This window comes from Letharia columbiana (genome assembly GCF_014066305.1).
Source record: "Letharia columbiana isolate WasteWater2 chromosome Unknown Sc0000013_s0, whole genome shotgun sequence".
Classification (NCBI taxonomy): Eukaryota; Fungi; Ascomycota; class Lecanoromycetes; order Lecanorales; family Parmeliaceae; genus Letharia; species Letharia columbiana.
The window spans coordinates 504,695-526,372 of NW_023501052.1; the positions used below are offsets into that span (position 1 = coordinate 504,695).

The following is a 21,678-nucleotide window of genomic DNA, read 5'->3' on the forward strand; positions in this document are numbered from 1 at the left end:
TTCGAGGGGTCCATCATGTTTTCCCGTGTAGCGTCAACAGCGATCTTTTTACTTCTGCCTTGCTCTATGGCACTACCGTCTATTTCTAGCTTGTCCAAAACACCAAAAACCAATCTTGGGAAGCGTTTGATACCCGTAAGACCAACTTCTGCTCGTTCGCCGTCTATGCGCTGACGTTTCTTTTAGGTGCTCGAATGCGATCCACGAGCTCAGATTCCCAATTATCCTGACCCCACCCCACCGGCTGAAAGCGATCCAGCGAAAGCCTTTCTCGCGCAGGTTGCTACGTTCAGATCAATGACCTCGCTATGCGGCCAATACCCAGGAGGAATGGGGTATTACTGCCCTCCCGCGGGTGATGCATTGCTCGTCCAAAGGCCTGCGTCACAACTTTACGAGTTTTTGGGCCCACCTGACTCGCAATACCTCAAAGATGCATGTCTGGCCAACTGCTATTGTACACAGATCGCTCCAGGCGACCCCGATCCTTCTTCGTCAAAACCGGCGTCGGCACAATGTCTTGCTGATGTAGGTGAATCTGATTCCGATGACGAAGTCGATGCAGGGGGTTGTATGGACACGTATCACGACCCTGAAGCTGATGATGGCATTGACTGCGACGAAACCGGATACTTCTATGGACATCCTCTTAGCGCGGACTGTGAACTTGCTCAAGATGGCATTGGGGATGGTTTCGAGAGCATGACAGATAGCTGCGAATTTTTAGGAATTGGCGCCCAATCAGTTTACAACGGTTATGAAATTGCGCAGACACCTTACAACTGGACGAGTGGTAAGTAAGGCCGCTCTGGCCGTGCGTTTTAGCCAGCTGACACGCGTAGGAACATGTTACATTCAAGTCAGCATGCTGGACGGAGGAAATTACTATGCTTCCTCCAATATCGAGAATTGGGATTACATCTGGGGCCGGGCAGATGCCATCCGCCAAAAGTGCGTAGCTGGACTCGGCGTTGGCGGCTCAGCAAAGGCTGGTAAGAGAATGCATCATTCCCATAAATTCCGGCGACAGCCTGCTCACTCATCATAGGCGATGTATCCGAAGGGATGGGCATACCCCAGAGCATCGGCATCTTCGTCTCCGGCGTCACTTCGAAAACGAAACAGATGCTCGACATGAAATTCGCCTGCATTACAGACGCCGACGGCAACTACTCTTGCGACGACGACTCAGCTCCTGCAGCCAAAAAGCAGAAGACTTCACCGCCGTCCTCCCCCGACAGCGCTGTTGCGCCTCCAGCCGGTAACAGACTCGGCAGCGGCGCGCAATCGGGATCCTGCGTCTCTCACACGGATTGCGATTACAACAACGGCTACACATGCGCCGCGACCAAAACGGCGGCGGACGACTTCCCAGTCGATTCCACTTGGGGCACATATACTTGCAAATTGGCTTCCAAATTGGCTTCCAACGCCATCGCGGCGGCCGCCGCATACGTGGCGCTTGGCAGCACCTGTCGTGGCCGCTGTGTCCTGGACACGAACGGCACGCTCGACGTCCTCGCCAACACCACGTCCGCCGGGCCTGAACCGGACTCCGTCATGCCTCCCATGCTGGTGGGTCCGTGTAATTGCACGTACGTCTCGGCGGCCTGCGTACTGTCTACGACGGGTATGGTGTATGAGGATCCGAGCGCGAAGATCGATACGGTCGTTGGAGCGCCGAATGGGACGGTGTGCTGTGATGCGACGACGGGGTTGTGGGGGAGTAGTACGGTGGTGAGGGATACCCCGGCCGCGAACCCGCTTTGTCCTGCGGCTGCGGCGGCGGGCGCTGGGGCGGTGCAGGTGGGGGCTAGTAATAGTGGGAGTGGGGGGGAGTGGGAGTGGGAGTGGAAGCGTTCCTGGCAGTAGTGGTGTCCGGGGCGGGAGTGTTGTTGTGTGAGGGGAAGAGATGACGGGAAAGTGTGTGTAATTGAGGATCTAAGGGAGGCTGAATGAGTATAAGCTGGGCTTCATACCATTATTCGATGCATTTAGCGGATACTCTCTGGCGCTTTTCATGAGAAGATGTATATTCGAATTCATTTATCGAACGCTTTGAGCATCACTGGCAGCTTCAGCTTGTTGCACGTTGGTGTCGTTAGATGTAGATAATCGAAAATAAACGCAAGATGCGGAAGCACTACGCCACCCCATTCTCCCCCTGCGTCTGCTTCCATTGGTGCGCCATCTGCAGCAGCTTCGACATCTTCGCCGCTGACTCGTCGTCTGCAGGGAAAACATAATCCATATACTCTTCGAAGCTGTCGTCGTCGAGCTTTCTCCTCTTCTTGACTTTGCGCGGCATTTGCTTGTCGACTTTTTCGATGTCTGAGGGTGCGCCGTGTGTGCCTTCGAAGGATTTCCAGGCGGTTAAGAGGGCGACGCGCTGGGGGATGTTAGCGGAACTTTTCGGATCAAGGAATGCTATTGAGGGAGGAGAAGATGCGTTAGAAAGAGACATACCTCTTCTTTGAGTTCCTTTTCTCTCATGCTCTTGTACGCTCGCTCAAAGACCTCGCGAGCGCGTTGCTTAGCTTCTTCGCTGATTGGCCGGTCCTCCTGTTCTTCATCTTCCTCCTCGCCTTCTTCAGGTACGTTGATTTCGAAATGCGCGTAGCTAATCCAGACTTTGACGTGGTCTGTCTTGTCCAACAGTCGCTCATACAGCCTTCTCGTCCTGCCGTACTCCCCTTCTTCCTCTTCAAAGTCAATATACGCTTTCCAAAGCAGCTCCGGCATGTCCAAGACAGGCTGGTCGACTGCAAGCTCGAAGAGACCACGCGTGCGGTCCAAGTCGTCCAGACCCCTTTCTAGCTCAGCAAATTTGATCCAGGCTTGACAATTGGCAGGGTTCCACGCAATGTACTTTTCATAAAGAGTCCGGCACCTGACGAACTCAAAGAGCTTCAGTTCAAGCTCGACGTATCCCTTGAACAGTTTGTCCTTGGGACACTGGCCTATAGCGTTGCCCATAGTCTTCCTTGCGGCTTGTAACTGCATTTGTCTGACCTCGAATTGCGCTTTCATGATCCAGATCTTGGCGAATGTGAATTTCTTGTGTGGTATTAGCTTTAGACATTCTGAGTATATTTGGCGAGCTCGCTCGATATCTCCATTGTCCATTTCCTCGTACAAAGCGTAGAACACCCACAAGTATATGTACCTTCGCCAATGTCGCTTCTCTTGCGTCGGTGGGATTTGTGCAATCGCTCTTTCGTACACCTCTCGCACTCGCTCTGGGTCCTGTGACATCTCCTCTAACCTGGCGAAGTCGAACCAGACGTCGTAATTCTTGGGGTTCTCTTTGATCTGCTCCTCATATTGGACCCGTCGTTTGGAGAGTATGACATCTTCTACGCCTTCTCGATCACCAAATTGCTTCTCGAAGGTTGTATATGACTTGTGCAAGGTCATGGCCTTTGACCTTGGAAGCCGGTCCAGGGCATATTTGTAGATTGCTCTGGCACGCTCATATTCCTTAAGCTTTGCCTCGTAGCGAGCGTAGGCAATGAACAGCCGTTCATCCATGAAATGGTCTCCTAGCGTCTCGATAGCCATGCCGAACACTTCGCGGACGAGATCGCTCGTTCCATTCTCCTCCTCAAACCTTGCCCATTTGATCCAATTCCGGGGCTCTGGATGGACCACGGTAAAGCGCTCGAAAATAGCTCGTGCCCTAGAAAACTCATTGTATCTCTTCTCGAGCTTGATATACGCTGACCATGCGGCCTCATCTGGTTCCCATGACATCCACCGCTCGAAGACTTGTCGAGTGCCCGCCACGTTTCCCAGAGTCTCCTCCATGTACACATATTTGTACCACAGCTTATCCACTCGCGGCAGGATTGTCACAGCTCGGTCTAGTATGTTGCGCGCATGGTTGATGTTCCTTGTCTTCATCTCCGCCTCGACATAGCGGATCCATAGTATGACCGAGGTGGAATCCACATCCAAAGCCCGCTCAAAAATCGACCTTGCTCTGCGGAACTCCTTCTGCTCAAGTTCCCACTGTGCGTATCGCATCCAGTTGTTCATGTTTATCCTATTCCTTCGCACATAATCCTCGAACTCCTTCCGTTTCCTACCTTGGAATTCATGAAGCTCTTCGAGATCTGCGAATCGCTGCGTAGGCGCCTGTAGTCCTGGCTCTTGTCTGTCGACGGCCTCACGGAGCAGCTGTTCTGCGCTAATTTGCTGAGGAGCTTGGAAGATGTCAGCACGTACGCCTTCAACACTCTCAGGCGGGACATACCTGGGGCCTTGTTCTTGACCCTGGGAGGGCCGCGTGAAGCCTCCATTTTCGCGGATTGAGCTCTATTCTCTGAATTACACACTGCCTATGAGCAAAGGCACTTGGTCGTAAACCTAACTTCTGTGGCACTAGACTCGAAGCCGCGTGACGGTATACACATGTAGATCGTGGAGTCAGTCAGGCTAAAGTAACTATAGAGTTTGACGCGGGCTGTATGTAATTTAAATCACTAGCGCGCTACCAATAACGACGTGCCGATGCTCTTCACCAAGCAAGTCTTCAACACCCAATGAATTTGATGGAGGCCACATTTAGGAGTGTGATAACACATAACATCTGGTGACCTCATCTCTGCTGAACCCATCCTCAGGTCTGATAGCATGGGTTCCATTTGTATTGAGCTCCGCCTGCGGCCATTTGACGCATGAAACCCAGAAACTTCTCGCCTTTCAGCACTGATCGATCTAAAGCTCAAGCTCAAACTCGGAGTCTTCCTTTGCCGCTTTCCATCCTTTTCTAAATACCACTCGGCTTACAGAACTACCAGATAGCGCCGATCTTCTAGCGCCAGTTGTCGAAAACCAGGACAAGGAGCCAGCACAAAAGTCTTCCATCATGCTCCCACTGGAGCTTTTAAGCTTAGTGTGTGGATATCTACCCAAGCCAAATCTCAAACAAGTGCGCCAGGTCTCGAAGATATGGGAACGAGCTGCGGTCCCCTGGCTCTTCGACGAAATCTTCATTTCCCAGAACATGGCTGATCTTCGTATCGCTAAGCTTGTCATCCTCCATTTCAAGCAATACATCCGCACTTTGGTGTTTTCTACCGTCTACTACACAGAACTCTCCCGGGAAAGCTTTGACGAGCAGTTTGATTGCGGGTTCGATGGGGAGTTCGATGGGGAGTCCGACATCGACAGTGACAGTCACAAGAGTCAGTCCGACCATGCTTTCGCAATTTACTGCATTGCTCGCAAGAACCAGCAAGCAAATCTCATAGATGGTTCAGCTTCAGCATACCTGTCATTCGCCCTTACCAGCTCGGCGAATATTCGGAAGATAGTCCTCACAGACACCTCCAGCTCGCGGGTCATGTCCCGCCAGTCGTTGCAGGCCTACGAGCCGCGGAGCTCAAAAGCTTGCCCAATCAAGCAATGTGACCTTAAGGACACCGATCACATCCCTCACGCAATGCGCCACTTCGGATTGTCCCAAGAAGGCTTTACCAATCCTTGGCGCTTAGTGCTACTCGCGTTATCCGCCACGAGTGCAAATGTCAAAGAGTTGACTATGGAGCCTAGCGACATGGAGTTGAGCACAAACACAGCTGGATTTTCGATGTCGCCCGAGAAGCTCAGTCAGGCTCAGCTCTGTTTTAACACCTTGACCAAGATTCGTTTCTCTCTCAACGTAGATACTGATCGATTTTCTACGAAGGTCGAGACACGCCACGTCCATCGTAATGTCGCCAAGCTTTTAAGGAGTGCCATCAACCTTGAGAGTTTGTCGCTTAATTTGACAAACGAACCAGGGGTGGGAATGTCCGAATACTCTACGTTACAGAGTATACTGGGACGGTGCAGATTTCCCAAACTCCGATCGTTAACCTTGGTCTTACTTGCTTCCTCGGAGGCAGAATTGCTTCGGCTACTCAAACACTCCAGAAATCTTGAACAACTCACCATCCGCGGCCACGATTTGACTGAAGGTTTGTGGCTGCGGGTTGCGGCCTGGATTCGAGCTTCTTTGCCGCTGCTGAAGCACGCAGAGTTCAATTCGCTATTTGGTGGCTTCGAAGAGCCCTGGGCGGATACTGAATACGCGGACCAATACGGGCACGTTGGCGACTTTCTCTTCGGTCAAGGGGAAAATCCATTCACGACGAAAGCGCTAGAAAAGTACGATGCCGATATCAAAGCATAACGGCAGAGGGTCAACCCCGCTGGAGATGTCGACTTCGTAGCAGCCTGAAACAAATACCATTGAGGATGGCTCAAAGCCCCCAACATCGTCGAGCAGCTACTCGTTCGATACAACGGAGCTCAGCAGAGAGCATTGGTTTTCTCGATCATCCTTGGGCATATTGTTTCCGCATGCATTCTGCCTCCCGTACAATATCATTAGCAATCCACCGCGGGATTGTCTCAAATGGGGCCAAGGTGTGTATTTGTCTGAGAACCCTCATAGCTTCAAGGGTTGTACCAAAATTATATCCAAAAAGAATTGACCGCCACATCTGCAAAGGATCTCGAGCCATCGCTTCCATGGCCTTAATGCAATGAGATTATCAGTGATATTTCGCCAAGGAAACCTCTTTTGAAAATTTTGCACATTCGCATACTCTTAAAGCACTCGCCTACGCAACGACGTAGAAGTGTCTGTCATTTAGTTTGTATCTCATGGAGGCCATTGTACACGCTAGCACTAACACTGCACTGTAACTCATTCAGTCACCTCACCCTATGCCCTCCAGCCTTTGTCCCATACAACGTCCAGACTTCATCATACCCGCATCAAGACTGTCATTACTCAAGACCTAATTATACAAAGACCGCCAGGGGCTAGGCCTAGGTCGTATACTCAGGTCCCAGATGCTAGCACTTTCTTGGCTTTCTCCTGGTGATCATCATCCCTCGTTTCGCCATTCGGTGAGAAGTTCGTAGTACCAAGCCAAGATCGCAAGATAGGATCAGAAGGGAAGCTTTGATCATCTTATCATGCGACTTCCGCCAGAGTTCCTGGGATTTGTATTTGGGTCTCTCGAAAGGATTGCTCTCGAAAGAATTGCTCTCGAAAGAATTGCTCTCTTCAATGTCCGGCTGGTCTGCAAGTCTTTTGAGCAGGCAGCTAACCCTCTCCTTTTCGACCAAGTCTACGTCTCTAATACCAGGGCCGACCTCAAAATCGCGAACCTGACTGTCCTTTGCTTTGGTCGCTACATTCGCACTCTGGTATTCAGATCTCAGATCAACCTACATGGAGTACGCTTTGGACAACTTCCGAACTTCGGTACTTTCGAGATTTTGTCTTCGGAGTATTGAGCCGCCCGAATGCTTCAATCAGCACCCTGGAACATACTTGGACCAGATACATCGCACAGCGCGTTGATTGGCAAGGTTTAAACGAAAAGGAAGAATTAATCGGACATCTCTGTTTCATTCTTGGCAACATTTCTAAGCTTCAAACGATCAAGATCACTGGCTGCCCAACCATTCGATACACGTCTGGAGAGTCAATCAAGTTTTCCGAACCCGACTTTGCTTGTTCGGGACCTGTGTGCAAATATGAGGAGTTCTTTGACATGGAACCGAGTTTTGGCTGCCTCACAGATGTTTGAGAGCATGGTGTTCTTTAATGCTTCCTCTTTCAATCACGAAGACTTGCGTTTAAAATATCATCTCGGACAATTCCCGCCATCAGCGCTGGCAATAGTCGATGTCTTGCAGTGCATTTGACATGTCGCAAGCACGAGCTCTTAATTTCGGAGAGGGCTTTAGGTTTTTGATCAGCCCACGAGTAATCTACCTAACCAAGTAAGAGCACAAAACCAAGACCTCGGCACATGATGCGGATACCCAAGGACATGTGGCCAAGGCCCTGGTTGGTGCCATCAACCTTGAGCAGCTTCGGCTCTCTTTCACAGAGAGGGAGTTGCCCCAATTTGAACAATTTGAGGCCATCCTAGGGGGCTGCAGGTTTTCAAAGCTCAAATTCCTTGGACTGTTATGCCTCCGGTCGATAGAAGATCAGCTGGTGGGCTTTCTCGGGTCCTCGCCAGGCCTCGAAACTCGGAAGCTGTGTAACCATGATCTGACGCTAGGATTATGGGAGCATGTGGCACACCGGAACAAACAATTCTTACAGCTACAGAGTGTCAGTCTACATATCTTCTTGGGGTGGGTTAGCCGAATCTTTTGGATGATCGAGATGTGGGCGATTTCTTCGTGCGTAATGGCGGAAATTCCTTTACAAAAGGGGCGTTTGAACGGAAGAAGGCAGAGTAACGACAGGCTCTTGCTGTGAGTATCCGACCCTTTAGTCTATCCTCAGAAACGTGTTACTCACAGTCTAAGCAGGCGCTCTAATAGATACCAAGCGTGTTCTCCGGTGTTCCTTCGACGCGTGATACGTGTGGTTCTTAAAGGTGAGCTTGAGAAACTTCTGCTATCGCAATGGGCCCAATCTTTGTACCGCGAGGGTTTTCAAGAGGCGTACTGGTTGGGATGATTTCTCATGGTACGGTGCGCTAGGGGATGCTTGGGATCATCTGGGAAGCCATGGAAAGGAGACGCATAAAAATTTGCAAACAGACCTCGGACTAAGATGGGATTTTGAGTCCAAGGATAACCGGGTCTAAAAGCTAGGAAAAGGGTTTCCACGGTATTGAATTAGCATATTGGTCTTGTGAGGAGCAGCTACCTTACACAGCAGACGCTAAGTATTCCCAATAACAACAATCGGACATTAAGTTTCTGCCTCTGGCTCTTCCTCGACGTAGGACATCAAGAATCTTGGCCGAGATTTACCTCTTCCCTAAAGTCGGACAATCAGACAATGTGCAGCAAGGTTGATAGCGTTTACTCCAAAACAAACTGGCTTAGTCGTTGTTTGATTGTCCGGACGAAGACATCTCACGCTTTTCCTGTGCACTCTTGTCACAACTCTAGAAGAACTGAACATGCTCCACCTTATACCAAATGCTCTTGACACATACACTATCTCCAGATAAATAAACCCATCACTTCCACTGGTATCTTCCGCTACGTCTTCCTCCCGCTCGCTCTTCAACCTATCCCCTACTCCTCTCACTCAAGGCCTCTCTTTCGCACTCACTCCTTGACCTGACACAATCTCTGGTATCCCTACAGTCGATCCAATAGCCAGCAGTCCTTGTCAGCCCACAAGCCACATAATCTTCCAGCTGCACTCGACTCTGCGGCTACATCAAAACAACACAACTTCAACCATAAATCTGCCGCCGGCCACCCATCTAACGACATTCATTTCGACGCACACCAGCACCAACTAGTTGAGCTTCAGATTCTCGCCGTTGGACAATCGATCAGCCTCTTTCCTATCACACCACGATCCAGACGGCGGACATCCAAGTCGTTCAGAATGATCTTCCCACCGGAAATACTGGGCCTTGCCCTCGGCCTTTTGCCCAAAAGCGATCCGAATGAAGCAAGCTCGACTTTCTTCCAAGGCGTTCGAACAAGCTGCGGTGCCACATCTCTTCAACGAAGTCTGTCTTCATCTCGACCAACGACGCAGACTTCCCGGTCGCGGTTCGTACCGCAGAGCACCTTTCCAAGCTCCATCAAGACTCTGGTGTTCTCTTCCGTGCACTACGGGTCCGTGAGCTGGAGCACGTACGAGAAAGATTCACGCGCCAAAAGCAGCAGGGCGGGATCTTCCTTCCTTCCCTTTTTTCCCCTTGCCTTTTTTCCCTTCCCTTTTCCCCTTTTCTTTCCATCGGCTCTCATCTCGACCCAGGACGTGCTTCGGAAACCACGCCGGCTGACTGACGATGGTTTCTTTGTACTTGTACTGGGCGTTGGCTCTCCAGCGGACGGAAACCTTGATGGTGGCGGGTTTGATGCCTCAGGACTTTTTTCACAAAGGGAGGGTTGCATGGTGGTGTGGGAATGGCGAGGAAGCCAGCTATTACTGGAAAAGGGGATTCAGCAAGATGTTTGGTTTGGGGAGGGCCGATCGGTTGGGTGCACAGAGGAGCGGGATGGTAGGATGGAAGGAGCACATCGATCGAATTAATGCAGCAGCTTTCAATATTCGAACCCCTGATAATGACTATGTACATCATGAAGTGAAACGAGAGCCGACATCGACAGACTCGATGGAGAGGATCCATTGCTGGTGACGACAATGTAGCGTCTGTCTATGGCCTGTGTAAGGTAAATCATTCATCGCCAACCTCCGTGATGCATCCGGCATTGATGAGCCCGCGGCAAGTAGCGCACCAAGAAATGAGCCGGACATAACGGCCTCGTGATACATGAAAGATAAGCTCGGAAAAGGTAGGATATGCAGATCATGGGTATTTCGTTTGCCTCCCATCCGTTTCCAGCCTGGGCGTCCCGTCCAACTCCATACATTGCGTTTCCCCTAGTCGAGGACGAAGGGGCTTTCCACCAAGCGACAGTGGCTCGGCCTACATCAAGCCAACTCACTGGCCGCGGTAGCCAGCGCATCCAACCCGGGGCTCTCGCCCTCCTCGCCGTCCGCATCCGCATCCTCATCCTTATGCATCCCGTTCTCGCGATCCAACCCCTCCATAATTTCGCTCAGCTCGCTCCTCTGCATCTTCGGCCGAGCCACCCTCCCCGCCCGCGGCGGCTCCATGCCCATTCCACTGCCATCCGAGTCCACATCCATCGCATCGGCCCCCGCGCTCGAGCTCGCGCGACGGCTCCCTTTGGCGCTGCCGATGACAGGGGAGCCTGCAACGGAATCGTTCTTGCTGTTGGAGTGCCTGTGGGTGCGCTCGTGTTGTTTCATGTTGTCCTTCCTTGTAAATGCCTTTTTGCACGTAGGACACAGGATGTTTTTCTCGCCGGTGTGTTTTTTCCCGTGCCTAGCTGCGTGGCCTGATGTCGTGAATGTGTCGGTGCAGTTGTGGCGGACGGCGTGAGGGCAGGGGTATTTTTTCTTCGGGGGGAGGATTTTTGGTGGCGGAGGCGTTCTGACCGTTGGCGGTGGCGGTGGTGGAGGCGGTGAGGGAGGTTGTGATGGGGGTGTTGGGACCGGTTTTTATCGTTGCGGAGATCGGTGGTAGGGAGTGGGAGGGTGTGTTGGTTGAGGTTGCCGATGAGGGTGTCGGGAGGATTGGGGAGGTGTTCGTACTGTAAGGGTGTTGGAGCTGGGTTTGCAAAGGCTGCAGGGTACCGCGGTGGTGGAAGAGTCCGTCTGGGTAGCCGTTCAGGCTTGGGAGAGGCTGCTGGGAATCGAGATTGTAGTAGGGTTGTTGAGATGCTTCGTGTAGGGTCGGATAGCCATTGGGGTTGGAGCGCCCGAAGGCGGGGTTGGTGTAGTAGGGCAGGCTATTGCCATTGCCGTTGAGTAGATCGTTGTAATTTTTGTTTTTCGGATGCTGGCCGTCCATGAGATCGAAGCCGTTGCTGGGTGTCATTGGCGATGGAGTTGACTGGGAGAGGGAGGATTGTGAGTCGAAGCGCACGAGCTGAGGTGTTGGCGGGGAGCGAGTGTGCCGCGGTGAACCGGAACTACTGGTCGAAGGTGAAGAGTTGTAGCCGTCGCGCGATGTGCAGGATGATACAGATGATATTGAGATGCGTGAACGGTTGGGGATTTTGGGTTGTGAGAAAGTGTTTTGGGTGGTGGTAGTAGTGTTGGAGGAAGAGTGATTGAGAAGCGACACTCGCCTCCCGCTGGAGTCCTCGCCGTACATGGCGGGAATTTATTTTAGACAGTGGACTGGCAGGTGGGGTTTTTGTCACCACCGTCGCCAGCGATCTGATTCCTATGCTTCCCAATATATTCGAATTGACATTTATGAGGGGTTCAGGTGCACTGTGAGCTATTCATTTCCCATGTTGCAGGTATCCGTTGGTCGGCGCACAGCTGGGTTCGACTGAGGAGCAAATGACCAGCAAGAAGACTTGAACGAGGAAGAGACCGACCAGCAGCAAATGAAGAAGAAGAAAAAGAAGAAGCCAGGCGGGGGGATGTTTGGACGGCGAGGACGGAAGTGGGACCCTGCGCCTTTTGATTGATTACAGCAGCAAGCAGCTGGTGGGATGGAGAAAGGGTCCTCTGTGCAAAGAAGGGTCTTTTTTTCATTCAGTCACCTTGTCCTTTTGGCATCTTTTTCTTTCCCCCTCTGCTTCTAGCTAGGGACTACTATGACAAGCAACTGGACTGGTACTACAGAGCGCCAAAAAAGCAACTCTTGACGGCTCATTGCTCCGGGGTTACGTTTTACGGAATAGAGGCAGACAGCTTTTTTTTTTTGATGGTAATCGGCCAATGGGCCAATGGACCAATCGCCGGGGTATGCAGGTGAATTTGTATGCAGGTGAGTCTGATGTGCACGGGCACGCCTCCGAGAGTCAGGGTTCATATGCAGATGGGGGCACCAGGGGGGCCATGCTTCCCGTCCACTTAATAAAGTAGAGACTCGAAGTCCTTTTGCCGGTACTCAGAATAATATCAGATTGCCTGGAATGAATAAAAGGGTTTCGGGGCTAAAAAGTAAAAAATCCAAAATCTCTAAAATCCAAAATCCAAGGTACATGACTACATGTACTTTAACTTAAAAAAACAAATGTCTGCTGCGGACCATTGTCTCCGCCGCCTATAGCCACAAATTAATTCATGCAATTCTTCCACCCGAGATCGAATTTCACCCGTCGCCAAGGAAAGGGAAATGCGATAAACTCTAGCCCATCTTTTGCACGCTAATTATACTTTACCTCGTGACAGGGACTGATAAAGGGACCCCGCCTACAAAATAATACCCTCGGAATTCCGAGCCGGAGAACCTATCGATGATGCAGCTGTCAGTGGGTTTTTTTATTCTCCTCCATACTCAAGCGGTCAATGTCATCATATTCAGCATGGCCCATATAGGTCCTCTTGACGACCATGTCCTTCTGCACATCTATCAGCCCCACCTGGAACAAGCTCCGTGTCTGAAGAATGTGGTGCATCTAATTCGAGAATCAGGAGAATCCTTCAATCTCATCGACGGTTTATGTGTGTGGAGAAACGGGGGAGTGGAGAGCCAAAGATCGTTGTACCAGGGTCCAAACGAGGGTTGCATCTGAGACCCGGGCTTCCTTAGAAAAGGACCCTGAAACCTGCTTGATCGCTTTGTCGAACCACTCATCATGGAGAAGCGGAGCAGGGTCCGACGCCCAGCAAAACCCAAAATCAAGCCAAACGTTGTGAGAAACGGATCTGCCGGCCCAGCCAATCAGAAGCAAGCAAAATCCGCGAATCCCCTCAGCTTGTGCAACCAAAGACATGTCGATCTTCAGAGTCTAGACCTGACAAATGTAACAAATAAGTAACATCAACGCCACACCTGGAGGCTCAGATGAAGCTGTCATCAAAGCTTCTACTGGGGAGTGGAGGTGCGGACTGCACTCCGCGGAACCTTGAACCCCCATCATATACGGTCACAGCGGAAGGCTACCGCAGTGAGGTTGTTAGCCACTGGCGGCGCCCTTGTCCCTAACCAATCATAATTCCAGAATACGAGAATTGAAAAGACCCTTGACGCAGGGCTTTCTTATCTACAAGGCTTGCCGAGGGAAAGTCACCGCATCCCTTAGGAGGTATTGCCGAGATGACAAACATGCCATTCACGCTTTGCCATGTTGGCAAAGCGCATCCCTCGGGTGCTCGAGACAATTTGTAATACACCTTATCAGCGAACTACAACAAGATGCAACTCACCATCTCACCACAACGACACGAGCTACGAGAACTTATACTACGACGAAGTTGTAGCACTGTTGAAGCGCTACAAGCCTTGCACTGAAAGTATCATTGTAAACATGACGATTGGGATATTGAAGCAGCATAGATTACTTGTAAACTCTTTCGCATGAGCTTCGCTTATCCAGATACTAAGACCCGGCTTGAGTACCATATACGGTAGAGTACCGTAGATAAGGTAACAATACATATACCCCCATCGTACTTAGAAGTTCCGTGGAAATAAGGCCCCCTTCTTTCCAGACCCTGCCTCCTACTGTATCGTTGTCTAGACTATCCAAAGGCTGCAGATGCGCAAATTTGGGGTAGAGGCTTCGACAGCGGCTTCCAAGGCCTCCAGATGGCCGAAATGAGGTCGTGAGGTGCATGCGCGTGGTTTGCTGATCCAATCTCTCGCGCTAGAAAAATCATGTATATCTGGGTCGGCCTGAATCGATAACTGGCATGCCATGCGCGTGCATGTGCCATGTGAAGCCCGCAGCCCACTAAGCGCTCCCGATATCTGCACTCGTTGCGGGAAACGTGCTGTAGGAGGCAGATAATTCCTCGGTCCTATTGAGCTCCCAGACGAGTTACCGGTGAGCGCGTGAATGGATTGCACTCGGATAGAGCCCCAATTGTCAGCATCTTTTGATGGCAAGGCGGGATAAGAGATTGATGGCAGTAGAAGCGAAGATTCAGCTGGTATTGCCATGAGGGAAAGCTGGAGAGTTGTTTCCATTATATCTACGAGTATGCCCAGAGACGGTCTTCAGAGCAATCCCTTGAAAAAGTGGCCTAGAGACGTTCCAAGATCGAAGGACACGCTAACGAGCAGTGACTCCCGAAGGACCTAACGCTTTCTCGTGGGTTGAGGAAACAGCTATGTTAGGATTCAGGAGAGTGCCGAACATGAAAACGATGTCTTTGACGCAAGTATGCCATCACATCTGTACAGTCGACCACGCACCCTGCAATCCACACCGTATAACACGATCCTCCCAAACCTCTACGATCGATCACTCCTGTCTACTTCCATCCTCAGAAGATCTCAGAACACTTAGATGCCATCAAAGACGCTCTCTGTCCACGTTCCCGCCGCTGGCCTCGGCCACAGTCAGCTTTCTCCAGCTCCGCATACGATCTTCGAGTCGGCTCACAGCCAACGGACATCGAGATGATCAATGGCTGATGCTCTGTATCTTATCTTGTACAATGCTGAGCGTGCTCTTCGCGGGTATCGACTGGACCGGACCAAGCCCGTGTGAACACTTATCCACTCATGGCTCGGAATGGTCGAATTTCAACAGGTAGGTTCGGAGCTTCTCTTTGTAGGGAGGAGCATTTCCAACACATTGGCGATAACTTTGCATTCCATTGTCAGCTGATCTTGAAGGGCTGGGCCTGCGGTTGGTACGTCTTGACCTGCTGATGAGCCTATTCGCGAAGGCTGGCTTCATGGTCCATTCCGTTCTTTGAGACTTTGATGTCAAGTGTTTTTTCAGGTCGAGCACCATCTTGCTCCTATTTTGCTTCAACTCGAGAATTGATAGGCAAAGGTGTTCTTAGATCTTGTATCGTTGTCCTTGGGAGAAGATTCTTCGGTATCTTGTCAGTTTCCACAGTATAAATAAGACTGCTCATGCCTCAAAGATCTGCACACGCATATCATAATGGTGAATGTGTTAGAAGAAAGATGCTCGCGTCTTGGCGCGATGTTTTATGCTTCTTCCTACGCTCACGTAGCTTCATACATGACCAACATTAGCACACTACAACACACAAGTCGTTTTCCATAAAAATATATGAAAGAGCCGCTGAGATCCTAAGGGTATTCCGAAAGTCTCGAACCATTTCTCCTCGCTGGCCTCGAGCCTTGTTTAGGGAGGGATTTGTCTTGCAGTGTAAGCAATAACAGCTTTCTTCTCAGATGAAATGCAGTCACAGACGTAGCTTTGCGTGATGGTATTGGTGAATACTTCCTGGAGGACAAGGCATTGGCACATATAATAGTTACATTACGATGCAGCATGATCCAGAACTGTGATTAAGAACACTAAGCTGATGGTATACATCTCACAGTGACCGACGCGAAATGTCTTACCCGCCGTTACCGTCAATATTTCCAATCTTGGACCATCTTCAGCGACAGCAAGAGAACTTCCGGCTCAAAAACACACACGACATCATGACTCAAGAAATACTACCGTCTCCTCTACTAAAAAAACCTCCTCTCCTTTCCAACTCTTGCAGTCCCCGTCTCCCCTCCGCAAACCCTCCCTCTTCTTGCCAGAAGATCTGTAGAGATTCTAGGATCCACCTCCAGGCATTGCTCGCCATCTTCATCTCGACAATCCCAGATCCACCCCCCAACTATGGATCAAGATCAGTCGTTCAAATCCAACGATCATCCTGCGTCCATGGCTAATAAATCAATAACAAACAAACAGACAAGCCTGGGTCTCGAGACCTTGTCGACCGAAATTCCAGCTTATCATCGTGCGACATCCCTTCTTCGACCACGATGCTGTCGAGTTGCGGCCCCTCCAAAAGCACGAAGGCGGTATGCACGGGAGGTCTTTGGGCACCAGGAGAGTCTCGAAGCATTTCTCCACTCGGGCCTCGAGCGTTCTTTTCGGAGGAAATTGTTGTGGGATGTCTGAGTGTTCCGTACTCTACCACCGTTATAGTTTATAGGTCTCCTCACTCTCACTGTGGTAATTTTTTCGATCCTCAGGGATCCTCTTCGCGTGACTTCCTTTTAATGTCCCAAGACTACACGACTTATTCTTTTAAGCGAATACCGGAAAGACTGCTTCAAGATATGTCCCACAGGATCTATCCCCTGACACCAGCCCAGAACATGTTCAAGCGCCTTTCCATCGCCGCAAGCCGAGACATCATGCAAAATCCCTACGACTACTCTTCGCTCCTCATACTCATCCGGATGCGCGGTCTACGATTGCTCCGCTCCATTTTCAAGGCAGAGGAACCCGGGCACGGATTGCGCTATTCCGACAATGAACGAGAAGGACCTGAGAGCAATGGCCGCCGGTTCGTGAAGCTTGTGCACTGCGAGCCCAGGAGGTCACGGTCGAAGGTTCTATGGCCGTCGATTACACTACGGGCGACGGTGTAGCTCTTCTGCAGGTGATGTCCGCACTGGGGGAGAGGATCAAGGGCTGGGAAGTGCCGAAATTGATGGTGCAGATATTTTGGGGGGGATTCATGGGGCGATACGGAAGGTTTGGGGACACTGGTGGGTTTTACTGGGCTTGCAGAGACTCCGTGGAGGTGGTCGAGGAGGTAGCGATTAAAAGGTGCCGTGAAGACAGAGGCGTTGGAGTTGCGTGGTGGGGCTGATGAAATCCAGGTATTGCCTCTTTTCGAAGATGTCTCTGCACCCTCTGACACTTGGACGTGAATTGATCATTGCTTCTTGGTTTGGCCCGCTGGCTGCTGCGTAGATGATACTGGCGTCCACCGGTGGTCGGCAGAGGTCGCCATTGATAAGTTACATAATTTCATACGCGGACTCTATGTACTCAAATCAGATTTACGCTGTCTATGTGGGGGTACTTGAGTGAGACTAAGGGGGGAAAACGCGAAAATCGAAAATCGCAGCGGGTGTCAACGGTGGAGCACTGGCGAGCTTGCCTTGCCTGGCATCTCTGGAATCCTGAGAGCATCCAAACATTTCCCGAATCTGGCTCTCGGCGTGCTTGCTGTACGGCGAGAATCTTTTCCAAGTACGCGAAGACAAGCACGATTTCAATGAAGATTCTTGTGACTGTGATGACGATGAGATTAGTTTCTCTGGGTTGAATCGACCCCGAAAAAAGTCTCAAGCTCACTCGACCTGCAGTACCTGATGCTAAGGGACATCAGAAAACTCCCCATGGAGCAACTTGAGGAATCACACGAACGAAGAATTGCAGTCGGTATCGTCAGTAGAATGTCTGGACCTGCTTTCGCAAACGACACCGGGTAAAACCAATGTTGCGCAGATTGATGATAACTCTCGGCTCAATCGTCATGATGCGGACTTTGATAGGGGCCTTCAAGGATCGCGCGAGATTCGGACAAGGTTTTCTGCGACTTGTCCAAAGGGAACTTGGCCACGTCCAGACCATCATCATCAACGACAATCGAACAGTTGGTAACAATGCCGATACCAGCTCCTGGATGACGTTCGAGTTAGGGAAGAGGAATAAGGCTTGGGTGCCACCGTCTTCGACCTGTGACAGCTTCCGCACGACTTCGAGCCCATTTCAGTACTTCCGCAGAGGGATCATGGCGAACGTGCTCGCAAAGGAGGACTGTCTTAGATGCTCGAGTTTTGATGCCCGGGGCGGTTTGGAAGACAAATATGGTGTCTTCTAGGATCGGGCTTCTTGCGGACGAGTGCATACGCTCGAGATCGACTTGACTTCCCCAGGTTGCGGAGATGGGGAAGCTTTGTCTACGAAGATAGTAAGAGAAAATAAAAAGCACCGCAACACCATTGTACCAGCGCCATTAGGAATCGAACCTAATACGAACTAAATACCCCCAACAACAGTAAGGGTAGAATACTCGAACCACCGAGGCTTTCCTCTATGCTGAGGCCAAATATGGACTAGCGTCAGAGTTATGTATTCTAAACACTCAGAGTGTAGTGTAGTAGTCGCAACCCAGGAATCCTTCAACCATCAACCCTTTACGGTACACGACCAAGCCCCATGTTCTAGAGGCAGATTCCTCAAATAGCGTATATGGGCTTAAAGATGACCACTGGCAGTAAATCAGTCTTTCGTGACGTTCAGCACTCACATTTGTGATCAAACTGACCTAACACAGCCAGCCAAGCTAGCTTTCGATGAAACCTACCTCACTCCAGTCTATCCTACCTTGATATCCATCAGATTGATACTCGCGACCTAGTGAGAGAGAACATTTGATCTAATTAATTCTAGCTCTACAGTTTCATCTTCGCCTTTCCGACAGTTCAGGAACGGAATTCACTTACGCCTCCAACCTCAAATCCTTAACACTCGGAACTTTCACTTTGACCCGACCACTTACATCACACACGCCCACCGGAACAGACTGAAGCAACGTTCAAAGCGAAACGTTAGAAGAGCTAGACAGTATTCGAGCTGCAGCATTGGAGATACACAAGCGAACATTCATCATGGACCGAGGTAAGCCACTCAAGACTTCAATTGCATCGATTAACGGGCTTGAACTCACGCCTTTGCAGGAAAGCCTACGCTTGAGGGCATGCCTATGGAGATCCAGATGGAGATAATGCGCCACTTCTTGAGAGGCCCCTATGCTAACACCATTGTCTTATACCCGCTAGACTACTACAGCTGGGGCTTTGGCTTTGGCTCTTTGGGCATCTTGAGCGTCTCAAAGCATTTCTCTGCAATAGCACTGAGTGTGCTTTATGGGGAGAACAATTTCTATATCTGGGGTCTTGAACGAACGCTGGAGGAATCTGACGAGTCGAAGGGTGTGACGATGAGGAAGGACCTGTCAGTTCTCCCGTTATACGTCAGCTCACACACGAACGTCTCAAGTCTGTCCGTTGGAGCAACTTGAGAAACCTGCCAAAGGACCAGCTGACCACAATATCTGGTGTTGACTGCCTTGACTTGATCTCCCAAACCCAGCCCGGTCAGGAGCGACTCAAGAAACTCCACATCAAATTAAGTCACTACGTCTTGATGCTTTTTCTGGAAGGCTCATTGCTCCGAATCCTCAGGAGACTGCGTGGGCTACAATCCCTTCAACTTCAGTTTGACGATGCATGGGACGAGTTCATTCCTAACAAGTCCTTACGAATACCAGACTGGCCTGAGCGCTTTGGCCGCAGCTTCCTGCTTCTTATAAAGAACGAGCTCGGCCACATAAAGGCGGTCACGCTACCCGCAAACCCCTGGCCTGCTGTCGCAGCTCATATTTCTGGCTGGATCTCGCACGAGCTGGAAAAGAGGAATGAAGCGTGGGTGCCACCTGCGCCGGCGTATATGAATCTTCATAGGACACCCTCTAGTATTTCCGTCTTAGACCCGCAGATCATCAGGTTGCTTGCCGATGCAGAAATGGATTACTTGTACAGACCAAATAAAGACAAAAAGCGCATCCCGTACCTCGAGGACGCCTATGGGGTATTTCCCTGACTTGCCTTCCTGCGGCTTGATCGGTACTTTTGGCCCTTTACAGCAGTCCAATCTTCTACTCTCATTGACATGCCAAATAGTACGACATTGCTTGGTTTCCACTATGGAGGTCTCCTGCGACAGGGCAAGGACAACGACATGCTAGCAACGAGGCTTGGTCGCTCACGGGTCGTCTGAAGGGGAGAAAGTTTGGCACTTGCAGAAGCTGAAGCTGCATTCGAGTTTCCCCGGCATTCATATTTCACAGCTTGCTGGACCACTGCTAGTCTTCGATAAGATATGTCCGATCAGGGCGCTCAGCAAGGTCTCTACATAGAAGGTCAAAAAACAAGCACAATCGCTGCAACGTTCAAGCCTGCCCATTTGACATTCACCCCACAGTCACTACTGCTGCACCCCATAAGGTGTACCAGTCCGCACTGGCATTGTTCCCACTGACTTTGATCTGTGAACGCGCATCGGAATTCTGCTGCAGATGCCTTCATCCTTACGATCCATATATGCTATCCCAAGGTAAGTCCCCATCTTCGATGACGGCTTCCTTCTCGATAACTCTATCGTCATATCCCCATACACTCAATTTCACAAAATAGTAGTGGACCACATCTAAAGTCACGGATCACAATCAATCAATCAATCAATCAATCAACCAACCGAGGCCGAAACTTTGGGTCGCCGCAACTTGATAACTGTTGACATCTGTGACAGGGCAAGCATCTTCTCAACCAGCCTTCATAGCCACCATGACGATCGGGTTCCGTATCAGCAGAGCTTTCGGACATACCCGGATACGAGTTGCACGGGAAGCAGGCTGAGCTGCCGCACTGGGGCAGGCAAAGAAAGACATCTTCTCGGCGCAATGCCCCCCAAAAAGAAACAAGAGGCAATGCGGAACAGGGATTCAAGGGTGGTGGATACACGCATGGCTTGCTGGTCCTCGGCCTCGTCAGATATGCAAAGGTGGTTGGTTTGTGTAGAAGATGGGATACTCGATCTCTGCTCTGCTCTCCGGGCATCATGCTACCAGCATCGGCGCAACTGTAGATCCGCCCGAGCCGGACCTGGAAGCCGGGTGATGATGACCCAAGGGATATATCCGGAGCAAGTGATCGGGGACCTGCCGACTCGTCCGCTTCGCCCAGCTGATCAACCCCACGGTCCCAAACTGCTCAGCGGAAGGACGAACCACCCACACGAGCAGTGTCTATCTAGCCGACTCCACCACACCGAAAGGAGGACCTGGGTGGATCCCTCTCTGGTGGGATCGAATCCAGATACCAAAGACACTGTTCTTCAATTTTTAATTTTTTTTACTACTGGAAGGATGTCGAATCGCTTCATGCGTTCGCGTGGGCGTCCACCGCCCCGGGTGGAATCGTGCCGTGAAGCGGTGTCCACGCCTGGGTATCTTGCTCCTCCTCTCCTCTCCCTCTCCTCTCCTCTCCTCCCTCCCTCAACCTACCCGTGCCATGAATGAGATCTCTACCCAAAGAGCATTCCCCCATAACCTTCTCATACCATCTTCAAAGCGCGAACCCGTGTCCTCATGCGGATACAAGATCGGTATGCTCACAATGCAGTCAAACCTTTTACGACGATACCGACGCGTAGAAATGGACCAGCATACCTGTACTAGTATCTGGCGCTCTGCTCGTTCAGTGAAAGTATCGTTGTTCATAGGTTTACGTGAAAGCTATTGTGTACACGGAGTGTTTTGCTGTCGGACAGTGACTGTTTCTCATTCATTCTTCTTTGAAAGTGATACGAACAGCCATACGCGTGGCCACAAGAGCC

The 21,678-nt window shown here is 50.8% G+C and overlaps 5 protein-coding genes across 5 annotated transcripts; 3 read left to right on the forward strand and 2 right to left on the reverse strand.

The window, feature by feature from the left end:
- Nucleotides 1-66: 66 nt before the first annotated feature.
- HO173_005086 (uncharacterized protein) lies at nt 67-1,872 on the forward strand (the record flags this gene model as incomplete). The annotated part of the gene is made up of 4 exons (XM_037307004.1): nt 67-135; nt 187-793; nt 843-992; nt 1,049-1,872. 4 exons carry the CDS (start codon nt 67-69, stop codon nt 1,870-1,872), a joined length of 1,650 nt encoding a protein of 549 aa, XP_037166128.1.
- Nucleotides 1,873-2,143: 271 nt separating this feature from the next.
- Nucleotides 2,144-4,301, reverse strand: HO173_005087 (uncharacterized protein; the record flags this gene model as incomplete). Its single annotated transcript, XM_037307005.1, has 3 exons — nt 2,144-2,389; nt 2,467-4,205; nt 4,256-4,301. 3 exons carry the CDS (start codon nt 4,299-4,301, stop codon nt 2,144-2,146), a joined length of 2,031 nt encoding a protein of 676 aa, XP_037166129.1.
- Nucleotides 4,302-4,870: 569 nt separating this feature from the next.
- HO173_005088 (uncharacterized protein) lies at nt 4,871-6,178 on the forward strand (the record flags this gene model as incomplete). Its single annotated transcript, XM_037307006.1, has 1 exon — nt 4,871-6,178. The coding sequence occupies one exon, from the start codon at nt 4,871-4,873 to the stop codon at nt 6,176-6,178; it is 1,308 nt and encodes a 435-aa protein (XP_037166130.1).
- Nucleotides 6,179-10,432: 4,254 nt separating this feature from the next.
- On the reverse strand, nt 10,433-11,684 carry HO173_005089 (uncharacterized protein; the record flags this gene model as incomplete). Its single annotated transcript, XM_037307007.1, has 2 exons — nt 10,433-10,863; nt 10,964-11,684. The coding sequence occupies 2 exons, from the start codon at nt 11,682-11,684 to the stop codon at nt 10,433-10,435; spliced, it is 1,152 nt and encodes a 383-aa protein (XP_037166131.1).
- Nucleotides 11,685-18,890: 7,206 nt separating this feature from the next.
- Nucleotides 18,891-21,495, forward strand: HO173_005090 (uncharacterized protein; the record flags this gene model as incomplete). Its single annotated transcript, XM_037307008.1, has 3 exons — nt 18,891-18,900; nt 18,960-19,236; nt 21,465-21,495. The coding sequence occupies 3 exons, from the start codon at nt 18,891-18,893 to the stop codon at nt 21,493-21,495; spliced, it is 318 nt and encodes a 105-aa protein (XP_037166132.1).
- Nucleotides 21,496-21,678: the final 183 nt, after the last annotated feature.